The sequence below is a fragment of the Ictalurus punctatus genome, chromosome 15 (assembly GCF_001660625.3).
Source record: "Ictalurus punctatus breed USDA103 chromosome 15, Coco_2.0, whole genome shotgun sequence".
In the NCBI taxonomy this organism is placed as follows: domain Eukaryota; kingdom Metazoa; phylum Chordata; class Actinopteri; order Siluriformes; family Ictaluridae; genus Ictalurus; species Ictalurus punctatus.
Genome location: NC_030430.2, coordinates 9,877,797 through 9,892,592, shown reverse-complemented (window position 1 = coordinate 9,892,592; position 14,796 = coordinate 9,877,797). Strand labels below are relative to the sequence as shown.

The 14,796-nt window shown below is 35.1% G+C and overlaps 1 protein-coding gene and 2 long non-coding RNA genes across 7 annotated transcripts in view; 1 reads left to right on the top strand and 2 right to left on the bottom strand.

Annotated features, from left to right (window-relative positions):
* The first annotated feature begins 1,413 nt into the window (after positions 1-1,413).
* LOC108275512 (uncharacterized) lies at positions 1,414-4,597 on the top strand. Its single transcript, XR_001814710.3, has 4 exons — positions 1,414-1,782; positions 3,327-3,362; positions 3,723-3,880; positions 4,389-4,597. It is a non-coding gene; the product is annotated as an uncharacterized LOC108275512 (long non-coding RNA).
* A 4,136-nt stretch (positions 4,598-8,733) lies between these two features.
* On the bottom strand, positions 8,734-11,348 carry LOC128635154 (uncharacterized). Its single transcript, XR_008398046.1, has 2 exons — positions 11,213-11,348; positions 8,734-10,315 (listed from the first exon to the last, which is right to left on the bottom strand). It is a non-coding gene; the product is annotated as an uncharacterized LOC128635154 (long non-coding RNA).
* A 2,363-nt stretch (positions 11,349-13,711) lies between these two features.
* The window catches only part of uckl1b (uridine-cytidine kinase 1-like 1b), a 55,106-nt gene continuing 54,021 nt past the window's right edge, over positions 13,712-14,796 (bottom strand). For all 5 annotated transcript variants that reach the window (XR_006983814.2, XM_053686214.1, XM_053686213.1 and 2 more), the window contains one exon: positions 13,712-14,655. Coding sequence is in view for 4 of the 5 variants with exons in the window: in XM_053686214.1 (XP_053542189.1) it covers positions 14,576-14,655 (80 nt within the window). In the remaining variant the exon portion in view is untranslated. The remainder of the gene's footprint in view (positions 14,656-14,796) is intronic.

The following is a 14,796-nucleotide window of genomic DNA, read 5'->3' as shown; positions in this document are numbered from 1 at the left end:
GTCAGTAGCGTTGAACTGCATGGGAACTGCACTGTGTATGAATTCAGAATATTAATACAAGAATATTTTTTAATATGCAAGGAACCGTCGTACACAGTAAAATCCCTAGTGAATTAACACCCAGTGTGTACATTTGTGCCAATGGCCTTATATAAACACTGTAAGGTGTAAATTAAACACTCTGGTTATTAAATCAACACTCAGGATTTTGCTGTGTATTGACCACTGTTGTGTTTGTAACTTTCATGTAGTTTTCTAATGTGTTTTGTTGAGGAGATGTTGTGTAGTTTCCATTATGTGTTCTGTATGGAATGCACATTACATTGTGATGACAGACAAATATTTTGAGATATAAAATGAAAGAAGACATGATAAATAATAGGAATTACAGATGTCGGTGGTAATTAGGGTAACAGCCACAGGTCTGGATTTCCCTTCACACATGTACAATCACACAAGGCATCATCTGGTCAATCCAGTCCATTTGTCCAGATATCAGCCGTAGGCATGCTTTGTCTATCTCCAATTCCTTGCTAACGTTATGCTCCATGTAAAGTTTGCGATAGCCAGTTATTTGTTAATGACGCTAACACATTGAAATGTTATAAACTATCTCCTAATGGGCCACCATGCATCGCCATTCAGCCTGTGTCCTGTCAGCAAAATGCAGTCAAATGTCACAAATAATTATTGAAATGTTAATGGTTTTAATAAATCCTTTTAGCCTGCCACTATATAAGTGAATTTAAACTAATGCTTGCATTCAGAGTATAAGGTGTGTGTGTGCGTTTAGGAGTGCACCTTAGCACTTGTAGCCTCCACTGTTTTATTAGTCATTGTCAGACAGTGTTTGATAACTAAAATATCTCTCTCTCTCTCTCTCTCTCTCTCTCTCTCTCTCTGCCAGTATCAGCCAGAGGAGGATGTCCTCCAGGAGAGTTTTTAATTATATTTTTATACCACACCGTGTTATCGACTTTGGTATCGAGTATTGTGTACTTTTGGTGGTATCGATACCGACTACTAGATTTTTGGTATTGTGATATCCCTAACACACACACACACACACACACACACACACACACACACACACTTTCTTTAGTCTCTCTTTCTTTTCCTACTGCTCTGTCACATCTAAGAGTAAAAAAGCTGATACCAAATTTGCTGTCACTGCTAGAAGATGTATAAGGGTTATTGACATATAATTTTGAAAGGGCAAGTAAAAAAAAAAAAATATATATATATATATATATATATATATATATATATATATATATATATATATATATATATATATATACAGGGTTTGTACATGAAAAACCTGAAAAGTCACAGAATTTTAAAATATCAATTACCAGGCCTGGAGAATTTTAAAATAAATAAACCCAGAAAGCTTTGGAAAACTCATGGAAATTTGCTTCACAGATACTTGTATAAATCGAATATATGTTTAATTGTTAATATTGGTTAAACAATATTAAAAAAAACATATAATGCCCCTGTTTACAAGATGTAAGTCTCAGGTGTCCTCAGAATGTGTCTGTGAAGTTTCAGCTCAAAATACCCCACGGACCATTTATTATACCATGCTGTAAATGTCCCTTTTTGGGTGGAAGCAAAAACACGCTGTTTTCATGTGTGTCTCTTTAAATGCAAATGAGCTGCTGCTCCCCGCCCCCTTTCCAGAAGAGGGCTCTGCCTTTACAGCTCGTTCGGATACTACAAAAACAACAATCAGGAGAACCGGTTTGACTGACACAGCAAATAGCAGTGTTCAGCCCTGTATGTATGAACCAGAATGTATGAATTATACAGACAGTAAGCATTTTGGGGTTAAAATTGGTCTCTGTGAATACATTCAGAGACAATGGTAACTTTAGCCGCATTATCTGTGGAATTTACTAACAAGCATATTCGAAAAGGCGATTTGCAAACATTCACAAAATATAAAGTGCGATACTTAGGTCTTTTGGATAAGAAGCTGGATCACAAATAGTTGGTATTGCTCCATGCTTGAGAATAAACTGTATCTTCAGTGACTCTGATGGTGGGAGTACATGAAGACTCTTGTGTTCATTCTTACAGAACACAACAGAACACTTACAAAGCTTACAAAGTTGAGACATTCTTCTTATCACTGTAGCTACTCCAGCACGGAGCACATGGAGGACTGTGTGCAGCAAACTCAGGAGAGGATCTATGCTTATAGGGTAGAGTCAATCACCAGTTGTGGGTGGAGCCTGTTCCAACGTAATGTCACGTTGGAGAGAAGACGTGAACGACTTATTTTTAGACAGTGTTTATGATTTATGGGGAATATAAAAAGGAGTGGGTGAATTTTTACCATTATAGGGTGGTTGTGTACACACACTGCCAACACACATTTATGTTCAAAGGCCATGTAAGTGAATTTTGCATAATAGGTCCCCTTTAATGTTCGGGTGATCAGTCACTTCAGGTAACGTTACTTTCTCTGCGTGGGGTAACGTCTGGCACAGTTGCAGCATGTACTTTGAGTCACAGCCATAACTAAAGGTTATTTGCATAACCCTGGTTCTATGATAGCATTAAGGTGTTTCACTATGGGATACACCCCTTCTGCATACTACACTAGAGCCACTCCCAGTCAGAAGTGTCATGCCTGCCAGCCAATACGGGCTGGCTTAATGTAATACAGCTTCTGAGGAATATGCGGAAGGGGCGTATGCCATAGTGATACACCAAAACATAGTATGCTTGAAAGTGAACTATCATAGTAATCAGATATGGCCAAATTGTCCCCCCAGTATTTGATATTTTTGATGCTGTCCTGCTGCACGCCATTATGCACTGCTGTGAATATTGTTAGAATGACACAAAGTAAAAAAAAAAAGAGAGGTATAAATGGAGGTTGGAGCCAGCTCCAAATGGCAGGGTCAGCTTCGAATGGGTGGGACTTTAGCTCCAAGTGGGCTGTACAAACCTCCACAGGACTTTGATTGGTTACTGTAGTGTCTGCCATGTAAACTAAGCTGTGGTGTTTTTATCTTCCAGAGGCAATACGGCTAAACGGGTAAACTTGCAGTTTTTAAATTTGGCCTCTAAAAAGTATTACATGTTGTGAAAAAGTAGATTGTCGTAGCTACTTTTTCACAATGTTTTAGTCTTTATTAGGTAATGTAGTTTAACAAAAAATGATTAAAAAAAATGATCTAAACTGTTAATATAGGTTATAATAAGGTTATAGTGTTTTCAGCAGCACAAAGAAATTACGATTTGCTATCTATCTTACAATATTTTTTATTTTTGCTAAATGTTTCTGCAATCAGTTTCTATAATCTCTCCAGGTTTTCCAGGTTATGAACACTACAGACCATAAGTAGGTAATGTCTTGTGGCAATTTTCACATGTTTTAGGACTACACTGAATTTAAATGCAAATCGATTTCTAAATTATTATTATTATTTTTTTAGAACTTTGGTACAATTTTTACTAGTATGAGGTACATTTTCAAAAGTTTTAATACAAAATTCCAAAATGATTATGCTTGTAATTGTCATTCTTTTAAAACCTGCTGTTATGTTTTCATTATGGCTATCTATTTTTACTTTCCACATAATCCATGTTATCAACTTAAAACATTGGATTTATTTACCAAAACACATTAGTATCATCTTCATTCAATTTAGTACTCATAACAATCAGTATAACCAATTGTAAACATTAATGTTATTGTATTTCAGGTTCATGTGTCAGGGAAGGATATGTTTGAGGCATATCAGTGCCTCAAGGGCACAAAATTTCACTGCCCACTATGTCACAAAATAAAATTTGAGGAGGACATTCAGGCAATAGGCCATCTTCAGTCCCATTTATCTTGGGTGGTAGTTAGTACATGGAAGTAAGTAGGCCAAACACACACACACACACACACACACACACACACACATATACAGTTGTGCTCAAATGTTTACATACCCCTTGCAGAATCCGCTAAATCTTAATAATATCGAGGCAAGATAACAGCTGAATTATAATTATTTTTTTAATTACCCAGGTCAAAAGTTTACATACCCTTGATTCTTAATACTGTCAGTACCTGGATGATCCAAATACTTGATTTATATAACAAGCAATAAATGAAATAGTCTACTGTCTGTTATTTGACACTTTTTTTTTTTTTTTTTTTTTTAACATTTCACTATGCATTTAGGGAACTGATTTAAAATATTTAACTAATTAATCACAGTTTTTTGTAATTAATTACCAGAAATTAAAATTTTAATCATATATCAATATATTGACCCACTGAATTCCCAGATTATGTAGAATCAATAAAAACAAGTGTATTTTATTTGTTTAATGACTATTTTATACATTTTATAATGTGCTTTCTGTCTATCCACCAGGTTATGATTGTAAGGGCAGACAAGGCAAGCACCAGGGCATTTACTCCGAAGCATTTTACCCAGGATTTTGCAGTTTGTCATGCATGCAATCCAATTGTGCTAATGAATAGTGTGATTGTAAATATATGTCAAATTTAGTTTTTATTTCTGAGTTACTTGTACATAGTTTGTAGTAGATTTTGTTGCTTGAGCAATAAAATTGCTTGAGTTGCTTATAATGTTACACATTCACCTCACTGAGTGCAGTTATATGTCGTTATAAGTTTATTTCCATCTTGATACTGTTGAATTTTAAAATTAATATTTAAATATTAGACAATTATTATATTACAGCCAAATGGTTTTAATACAAAACCATCACAGTGTGTAAGTATGGCAAAAAAAAAGAAAATACAATAGAATTAAAATGATTACAGTTAAAGTTAAAATTGTAACTTCAATCGTCAAAAAGAATGCCATTGGACAATAACGACAAAGCTGTAAGCAATGACAAAAAAAAGTGTTGATGTTTAGTTTTAAATCGGTATTTTTCCACTAGTGTCGCTACTTCCTGTTATCATTTATCACCGCGCACCTCGTCGCAATTGGGGACTTCCGCACACTTGCCGTCAACGACAAAGCAGTAAGATAACTTAAAACTAAAAGAAAAAGTGTGTAAATCTATTTTGAAATCGGTGTTTTTCACAAGTTTAAATCGGTGTGTTTCACTAACATCGCTACTTCCTGTCATCATTTATTCTGGCACTTCCGCATACTTGCCTAAATCCCGCCCATCTGTGAAATCCCGCCTAAAGTACCGCCCACTTACCAAATCCCGTCTACTTGTCGCGTAAGTAACCTCCCACTTGGAGTTCTCCAGGCTGCAGCGATATATACTTGGGTCTAGCAGCGTTCATCAATGCCGCAACGTTTGAAATGGCCAATCAAATCAAAGAAGGCGGCGCTTTACTGTTCACAGAAGCTGTGCGAGGCTTCAGTTTTAACGGTGAAAGAGTGCCAGTTAAGACATAAGCTAAGTAGCTAGAGTTAAATATTTGATAGCTGTTTAATGGTAGAGACGTTAAACGGCCGACAGTAATAGCCAGGGATGTAAACATTTACAAGATTCGTGTAATGTAATGCGTTACTGTCAACGTGACGAGACAAGAAACATTAACGGAGCTGTTTTCAGTATATTGGGCATAAGATTACGAATGAATGTGTGCATATTGTGAATGAATTTAATGAAGCGGTTACCTGGCGTTCCTGGTAGCCTTTCAGTAAATTCACTTGTCTAAGAAAATGATTAATAAATCTCAAAGTGGGAGAGTTATCATCCTCAGTCTCGAACGTGGTAACTTGGTTGACTCGAGTGTGTTTTCAGGATGTGGTAGGACAGTCATCTATTAAAATAAAATATTATTTGCAAATCTAGTTCTTTAACTATTTTCTTTATTCTTTAAATTATCTTTTTTGGACAATAACCCACTGTATTTTGATACTATTCTGTATGTCAGTGTCAGGTCTGTGCTCAAAAAGGTAGCGATAGTTCACCTAAAAATTAAAATCCTATTATCATTTACTTACCCTTATGATGTCATTTCAAACCCAAATACTGTTACTTTTCATAACCTAAAAGAGGATCCCCCTCACTCTTTTCTGCTCTATTACAGCTTTGTTCCATAACATGGCAGAAGATAGTGATCATGAGCTTTAAAGGCGCACTATAAAGACACCATAAAAACTATACTCCAAGTGGCCATACTAGAGCTTTGTGTCATATGGACTGCTTTTATAGTAGAGCTGTGTAAACATTCTTCACTATACACTGACTGTACTGTAGTTATTTTGGTTTTGGTTTAATTTTAGTTAAGATACGCTGTGGTAAATTTTGACATGTTTAATGGTTTAATTTTAGTTAAGATACGCTGTGGTAAATTTTGACATGTTTAATGGTTTAATTTTAGTTAAGATACTCTGTGGTAAATTTTGAATGTTTATTCTTATTTTACAAGTATACATAGACATTTCAGGGAATGTGTGGTCATGACAATTTGCCTCAAAAGTCATGGAAAAGTCCTGGAAATTTATTGGTAAAAATGTGCATGAACCTTGAAAATAAAAATCAAACATATACACTCACCATCCACTTTATTAGGTACGCATGTACATTTGCACATTCATGCACTCATCTAATCACCAATCACGTGTCAGCAGCACAGTGCATATAATCATGCAGATACAGGTCAAGAGCTTCAGATCAAACCTCAGAATGGAATGGGGGGGGGTGATATCAGTGACCTTATGGTTGTTGATGGCAGATGGGCTGATTTGAGTATTTCAGAAACTGCTGATCACCTGGGAATTTCACACACAACAGTCTCTAAAATTTACACAGAATGTGGAAAAAAAACAACAAAAAACAACAACACTGAGTGAGCTACAGTTATGTTAGTGGAAATGCCTTGTTGACAGAATGGCCACATTGGTTCAAGCTTCCAGGAAGGATATTGTAACTCAAATATTCACTCTACAACCGTGGTGAGGAGAAAAGCATCTCAGCAAGCACAAAACATCAAACCTTGAGGTGGACGGGATACAACAGCAGAAGACCATATTGGGTTCCACTCCTGTCAGCCAAGAACAGGAATCTGAGGCTATCATGGGCACAGGCTCACCCAAAATGGACAGTTGAAGATTAGAATAATAAAAATCACCTGGTCATACAAGCCTCTGCAAAGGAGGCAGTGGCATAACAGGAAGGCGTAGGATGCTTCATCTGTCTGGCCTGCTTGTACGGGTATAAGAGAGGGAGTGAGGTCATTACAGGAGGAATGAGCGGGGAGAGGAACAGAAAAGAGGGAGAGAGGAACGGATGGGTTTGTAATTAAAGGGCAGGGCAGCAGATAAGGATACACAGTGATGGCTTGGTAAGTACTTCTATAAAGCAAGTGCAGAGACACCTCAAACTCAACGATACATTTACACTTATGCTCACACAGCCAGAGTAAAAGAGGAAGAAAATGAAATTCAGGTAGGGACCCCAATCAATATAGTGGCTGTGACTGGCCTCCTGGGACTGATTGGGTCAGACAATGAGAAATTGGGTCTAACAATGAGTGGAGAATGTGGAAAGGAGGAAGGGAATGAGGAAGGAGGATGTCATCAAGGTTATAACCCCTGTGGACCACAGCCCCCACAGCATGAGGGAAAACAAAGGGTCAAATATTTTCTTTCCATCTAAAGTGATATGTAAGCACATTTATCAGCTATTGAAATTTAACATAATAGCAACAATTATAAATGTCAATAACATATTTATTTATATACTGTGGCTACAGAACCACTGTCCCAGTTAAGCAATATCACAATTAATGGCATTTAATATAGCATCTAAGCACCTTTAAGACTTAACATCACTTAATATAAAAACGATATTTGACTTTTTTCATCTCTGTGGAAGACAAACGTTTTATTAGTATGATCAAACCTGATCTTTTCCACTAAAAAGGAGGAAAATATCAAACAAGGCCTGTACGGATATAAAGATATTAATGAATTGTAAAGGTAAACTCGCACACTTACTGTATCTTCCTTTCTTAATTCTTACATAAAAGTTTTACAGAATTGACCCTTGGTGTCTGACCATCTCAATCTTCTTGTAAGATCTAATGTTCTCGTACTTCCTTGGTTATCCACACACTCGTACAAACCTACAAATAAGCACACACATACAACAGAGATGTGCTTGTTGTGCCAACTGCTATGTTCATTATTCTTGGATCGATCAGTTTCTATATTCTAGTCACTGAACAACATCAATTTTAAAAGCACCATGTCAACATCTGGCAGGTAAGGATTTTACTGAGCATGAAATGAATGATAAATTGTATGCAGATGAATGTGGCAGATGTATGTAGTTGTGGCAGAAAGAGTAAGTCACTGTTTTTCATAAAAAGTATTTGGAAATTTTCAAAACATCCATTTTTCTCTAGTGGTATAATCTACTATAAAATACCATGTTGATTTTAAGTACAGTCACATGCAAAAAACAAAACAAAACTGTTAACCATATGTGTTGCACATCTTTATCTGTTCAATATCAGAACTAGAACAAGTTCCTATTCTGTTTTAATGAAAACCTTCACATTCACATAGGCAATGTCCCCTCTAGTGGTGAACTGTAGCAGCACTTCCTTCCAAAATAGTTTAAAGATACTGTATACAGCACATGAGTGCTATTACCTTTAAAGTTATAAACTTTATTTAAATTAGTAAAACATTCAGCCAGGTCAGAAATGGTAAAATTATGGGTTGAATTGGGGAAGAGCCTGCAGAGGTTTGAAACCACGGGATTAGGCCAATATTCTTTTGCTTTTTTCAATTTTCATCAAATTCTGAAATAATCTTTTTGCACTCATTCTGTCAACAGTTTTTTTCTTTTCTTTTTTTTGTGCCAAATTGCAAACAACCATCAAAGAAACAGGCTATACCAAAAATACCACAAACAATTCAATATTACATTTTCTGTGCTCTCTGACAGAAAAGCTAATTATGAGGAGGGAAGGTAGCCGTGCCGAGCTCCAGCAATTTTAGATTATGTGAACAGCAAGTGTAGCTGTGATCTTTCACTTTAATTTAATTGAAATGTAAATCTCAGCATGGCATAATGGTGACAAAAATAATGATGATTAATAACAAAACAGTTTTACACTGATTTATAGAGAAATCTTTTTATTTAAAAATAAAAAAGGCATTTATTTAAGGCAACTGTTAACTGCAGCATGTTCGAAAATATTTTATTCCCATTCACATTAGTTTACTGGTTTCAGCTATTTATGATTATGGTAAATATTTTTATGAATATCAAATAGAACATAGTTCATAACAGTCACAGCTGTAATAACACTAAAGACTTTTTTTTTTTTTTTAACTCAACCCCCATGCCTTCGACAAACACAAAAAAACTGTTATGTAGCAGGTATGAACCCCATGTTATGTGCTCAGTATTTCAAAGGTACTTTCTATTACATTAAAGATACATCCAGAAATGTGATGCTGTGTGATCTTAGTGTGATTTTATTAAATAGAAGAGTATGGAATATGTCAAAAGAATGGTTTTGTGGTGTAAATTATGTCATAATTTTGCACTACACTAAGGAAATTGACATTTTTGTATTGCTAACTTGCCATTATACAGTGAAACGGCAGGGCTACTCAAATGTAAAGGTCTGTTACTCTCAATAGATTTACTTTGCTGTATCATGAAGTAAAGTTTGTTCTGGTAACTTTATGAGCATGAAATACCCAAGGAATTTGTTAAACTAGATGATGTTCAAAGGATTTTAAATGGTTGTAAACTCCACAAACCCCAATTAAGCTGCCCTTTAAAATGGATTAAATAAATAAACTGATGAAGAATGTGTACATCATTTATTTTGGCAGTTAACCAGATTTTTCATTTGCAGTGAATTAATAAACATTCAATATTGAGAAATAATACAAAGTGATAAATGTCACAACATAACACATCATGCTCCTTAATAATAAAAAAGCAGGATCAACAGGAACAAATAAATTCATATATAAATGAAGAGTAGGTTTAATTGTATGTAATCCATATAGTAATGCAAAATGTATATTAACAATTTTAAATAAATAGGTAGATGTAACGCTTCTGAAATCACTAATCAGGTCACCAAAAATTACCACATTGCTAAAAAATGACACAAAAAACTAAAACTTTACTGCTCATACTAGGATTGGATGGAGACAGCTTTTCATGGGCTGACGAACCTGAGATTGACCCAAAACTTCAGCATTCTCAGGTTTGACAGTCCTTGAAAGTGCTGCCCAGACACAGTGAGGAACCGAAGCCACTCCCCACTTCCAAAGTAAACCTGTAAGAGCTTTGACACAACTGAGCAAAGAGATCCACACCCTGCCACCTGTGAGAAAAACAATAAAATACATATGATAACAAAGCTGCTCTTCTTAATAATATTGTTCTAATTCATTTTAGTATTTGCAACAACATATACAATGGAGGACACATATTTAATTTAACACTAACTTTGGCAGGAGACGTGACACAAATGATAAGTTTATAAATTACCTTACAATTTACCGTTGGTTGAATATATTTATTAAAATATTTTCAGCATCAACAATGTGAATGTAAACAAATACTTTGAATTTGGCTTTTCACTTCTTGAAATGAATTGAATTATTAATTTGAAATTTATAAATAAGTATGCTGAATATTAAAACTTAATAAACTGACATTTGCTTTCTTATTCCATTGTGTTTCCTACACATTTCATATGCTGTATAACATTTCCTCCTTGAGGACAGTAACCCAGTGAATCAAACTAAATTACGACTTCTAAACACAAATAATTGATCAGCATATTGTACTACTGTATTACCATCACTTAACCGCTTTATGGCCTCATGGTAGCATTGAATAAAAAAGCCCCAAAGCTTTTACCCATTGTGCGTTTCATGCACAAAAAAGGTTGGCACTGGAACATTTGCTTCTTCATCACCAGGCAAGCCATAAATATCATCTACTGTAGTTCTTTTTCATTTAAGACAATGTTTATGGTTTTCTCTACAAATGAATTATTCACCATGTTTGATCCTGGATGAACACACCTCACAAGCATTATACTTATTGACTAACACACTGCAGTAAAAGTCAGCTTAAAAATTCAAGTGCACCCAGTGTATATCTCAGCTGAAAACAAAACCTGAAGAGTTGTTTTCAGAGCTATTTCGGTTCACAAAAATCTTCAAAAAAATAACTCCTATTCTTGTTATAAGGATAGTTGTAGTACACTCACCAGTTATTTGTAGAGAACACTGAGAGACACACACTGGTCCACAGTAAGAGAGACAGAATTCAGAACACTATAAGCACTCACTCACACATCACTACTCTGTGGCCTGTTCGGCCTGATACTGCTATTGGGGATGTGAGCACTGCCACATACAAACAGGCACCTCCTTCCTGTTTGTCACTATGAGGTAGCTTGTGGTAAACTTTCCATGACATCTTAATATTGAAGACCTTGAGAAAAAAAAAATCAGCACAGCCTTTCCAATTTAAAAGTGCTTTATAACACCTAATTTTTTAATGTGTTAACAAAAGGATGCTCTAATAGAAGGAATCATTTAAATCCAATATAAAACTGGTACGATGTAGATTTCCCACAGCTTCATTGTTCTCTACTATGTGTCATTTACTATCTTCACACAAAAATGGACCATACATTACCAGATTTTACACACCTGCCCTTATAGCTACATTTAGCATTAACCATTGTAATTTTTCTTCATGCACCCATATGAGAAACTCTGCTTTACTTATGAGTTTTACTTTTTCACACATTTTACCCAATATCCTATCCACTAACTAAAATGACTTTCAGCTGCATGATCAATTTTCACTTATAGCTGTTTAAAAGGAGCTTAATTATGGAAAGTGTTGAAAGATACCTAGGTTAGTTTCCATGTGCAGAGGACAACCACAGTATCCTTCCTGTGTATTTGAAACATTAATGTGTTGTCTTACTATCCACAGAATGCATGTTTAAAACAAAGATATATGGCTGTATGTAAAATAAGTCATATGCCATGACTAAAAGGGATAAAAGTGTACATCTTGACAACAGCTTAAGAGTTATTTATGGTCACACATGCAATAAGGAAATTGATTATTTATTTTTTTAAATAATCAAATACACAAAATTTTACATATACTCTTAAAACTCTTTATTTGCTCTTATTTTAAAGACCCATGCATTATGATACAGGTAAAGAAGAAAAAAAAAAGGTATACATACTCTTTTGAGGCATTTAAGACAAATCTTTTATTTATTTATTTTTCATTTTTACAGTTTATTAGTCTGAAACACAAGGTTTATATTAATATAAATAGTAAACATTTTAAATCTAAATTTTGTTTAAAGCAGTGAACTAATTCATACCTGATAAATAGGATGAAAAAAGCCTAACATACCTTCCATACACAAACCTTACAGTTTCTTCCTCCTGTATCTACAGCAAGTCAAATAATTAATAGGGCTGGTGGTGTGTACTAGTTATATGAAAGGAAATTTTTTTAAAATAAGACTTATAGATGACAAATCTGTATTATTTAGCTCGCTCAAAATAAAATGAAACACATAGTTTGCAACCAAGTGTTACAGTACAGGACCTCTGGGTTGAATATGAATGGTCGATTCCAAGCTACATATTTAACATAGCCTGTTGATATGCAAATACTTTTCAAGAAAATTTGCATCACATAAAATTTTTTTTTTTAAAAAAACCCATAACATGTACACCATATAACATTTACATAGTCATCAGACATGTCATAATGGAAAAATATATTGTGCTTTCAGAGTAAAAATCCTTTTCCTGTAATTTAGTAAACGGAAACCTACATGCCTGTTTTAACATTATATGGGAAACTAAAATTTACATTTATTGAAAATGTCAATTTAATTAGATTTAAACTTCCAGGAGCTTTTGGCTTTTTAGTTAGCCTTTTGACAGTGACACATTTTGTCAAAGTTTTAATGTTACATAAATATATCAACATAGAGATTTTGGTTTAGATTTACTATACAATAAATACACACCATAGAATAAATAGCATAAATAGATAAACAGTACTGACATACGAAGGTAACGTGTTGGAAGCAGGAAAAATGGGCAAAAGTAAGTATCTGAGCTACTTTGACAAAAGGCCAAATTGTGATGGCTAGACGACTGGGTGAGACCATCACCAAAACCAAAACCTCAGGTCTTGTGGAGTGTTCCCATTATGCAGTGGATAGTACCTACCAAAAGTGGTCCAAGGAAGGACAACCGTGAACTGGCAATAGGGTCATGGGCACTCAAGGCTCACTGATGTGTGTGGGGAGCAAAGGCTAACATGTCTGGTCCGATGTCACAGAATAGCTACTGTAGCACAAATTGCTGAAAAGGTTAATGCTGGCTATGATAGAAAGGTGTTGTACAGTGCATTGCGTATGGGGCTGCATAGCCACAGACCGGTCAGAGTGCCCATGCTGACCCCTGTCCACCACCAAAAGCCGCCTACAATGAGCATGTGAGCGTCAAAACTAAACCATGGAACAATAGAAAAAGTTGCTTGGTCTGATGAATCACATTTTCTTTTACATCATGTGGGCAGCCAGGTGTGTGTACATCGCTTTCGTATGGAAGAGATGGCACCAGGATGCACTATTGGAATTAGGTAAGCCGGTGGAGGCAGTGTGATGCTCTAGGCAATGTTTATGTTTATACACACACACACACACACACACACACACACACACACACACATATATTGTGTGTGTAAAAAAATCTATTTATAATAAAGAATAAGATATTCTGTACCTCACGATTCATTTCATTTGACCTGAAAAAGTCCCTACTTTTGTGACCAAATAATCAGTGATCATAATTCACTCAAGTTATTATTATTTTTTAAAAATCTAATGCTAATTCTGCTTTGCTATTTTGTCATGGCTCAAGAAAGTGCCAAATTCAATTCTTCTACTTTAGAGACTTGCATAAGTAAGTGTTTACAGAGGTGTACACCCCCCCCCCCCCCACCCCCCATACTAAAAATACTAATTTCATTGCTCAATTCATTGTTCTAAAAAGATCAAGCTCAACATTAACAGACTATCATGGTTTGGTCAGCAATTTCTTTGCAAGTAGAGGGGAAACCAAGTTAAAGAAACAACACCCACACACATTTTCCGATGAAGTGGTCGTTAAAAGAACTCACTTTGTGCGGCACAACAAAGCTCTAAGGTAGACCTGTTTGTCAATGTGTTTTCAGAAACCTGTAATCCTAAAAACAAACAAACAAAAGAAAGAAATGTGGCATAAAAGCCACCTACTAAAATAAAATCATATTTCCTTGTTGACAATAAAACAATATTGTAAAATTGTAAAACAATACCACAGATATTTTAATATACATTTCAACATTTACATTTTTAAAAATAAATGTTCACATTTTAAAAAACTTCAATATGCTAGATTTTCCAAAGACACTAAAAAGTATATAAAATATTTGCTGCTTGTGGTATTTAACTATATTTTGCAAGTCAGACCCATTAGGTCTATAGTGCATTAAGTGTCCAGCCATGTGCTCAAGTTCAGCAGGATCGGTATAGCTTTTAACAGCTAGGTTCATCCATGTCTTCGTCACTCCAATCAGGCGGTGCATCAGTGCCAAAGTACCGATCCCCAAAGTTCCCTTCAGATACAAGGGACAGACACAGATTCAGTGGCTTCATACAGTTTCATATTTTAACTTTATTTTTAAGATTTTAGGGCATGTTAGGCCTCTAGAAAGTGTTAAAGAAAGAAAAAAAAAAAATCATAATATAATAGTGAC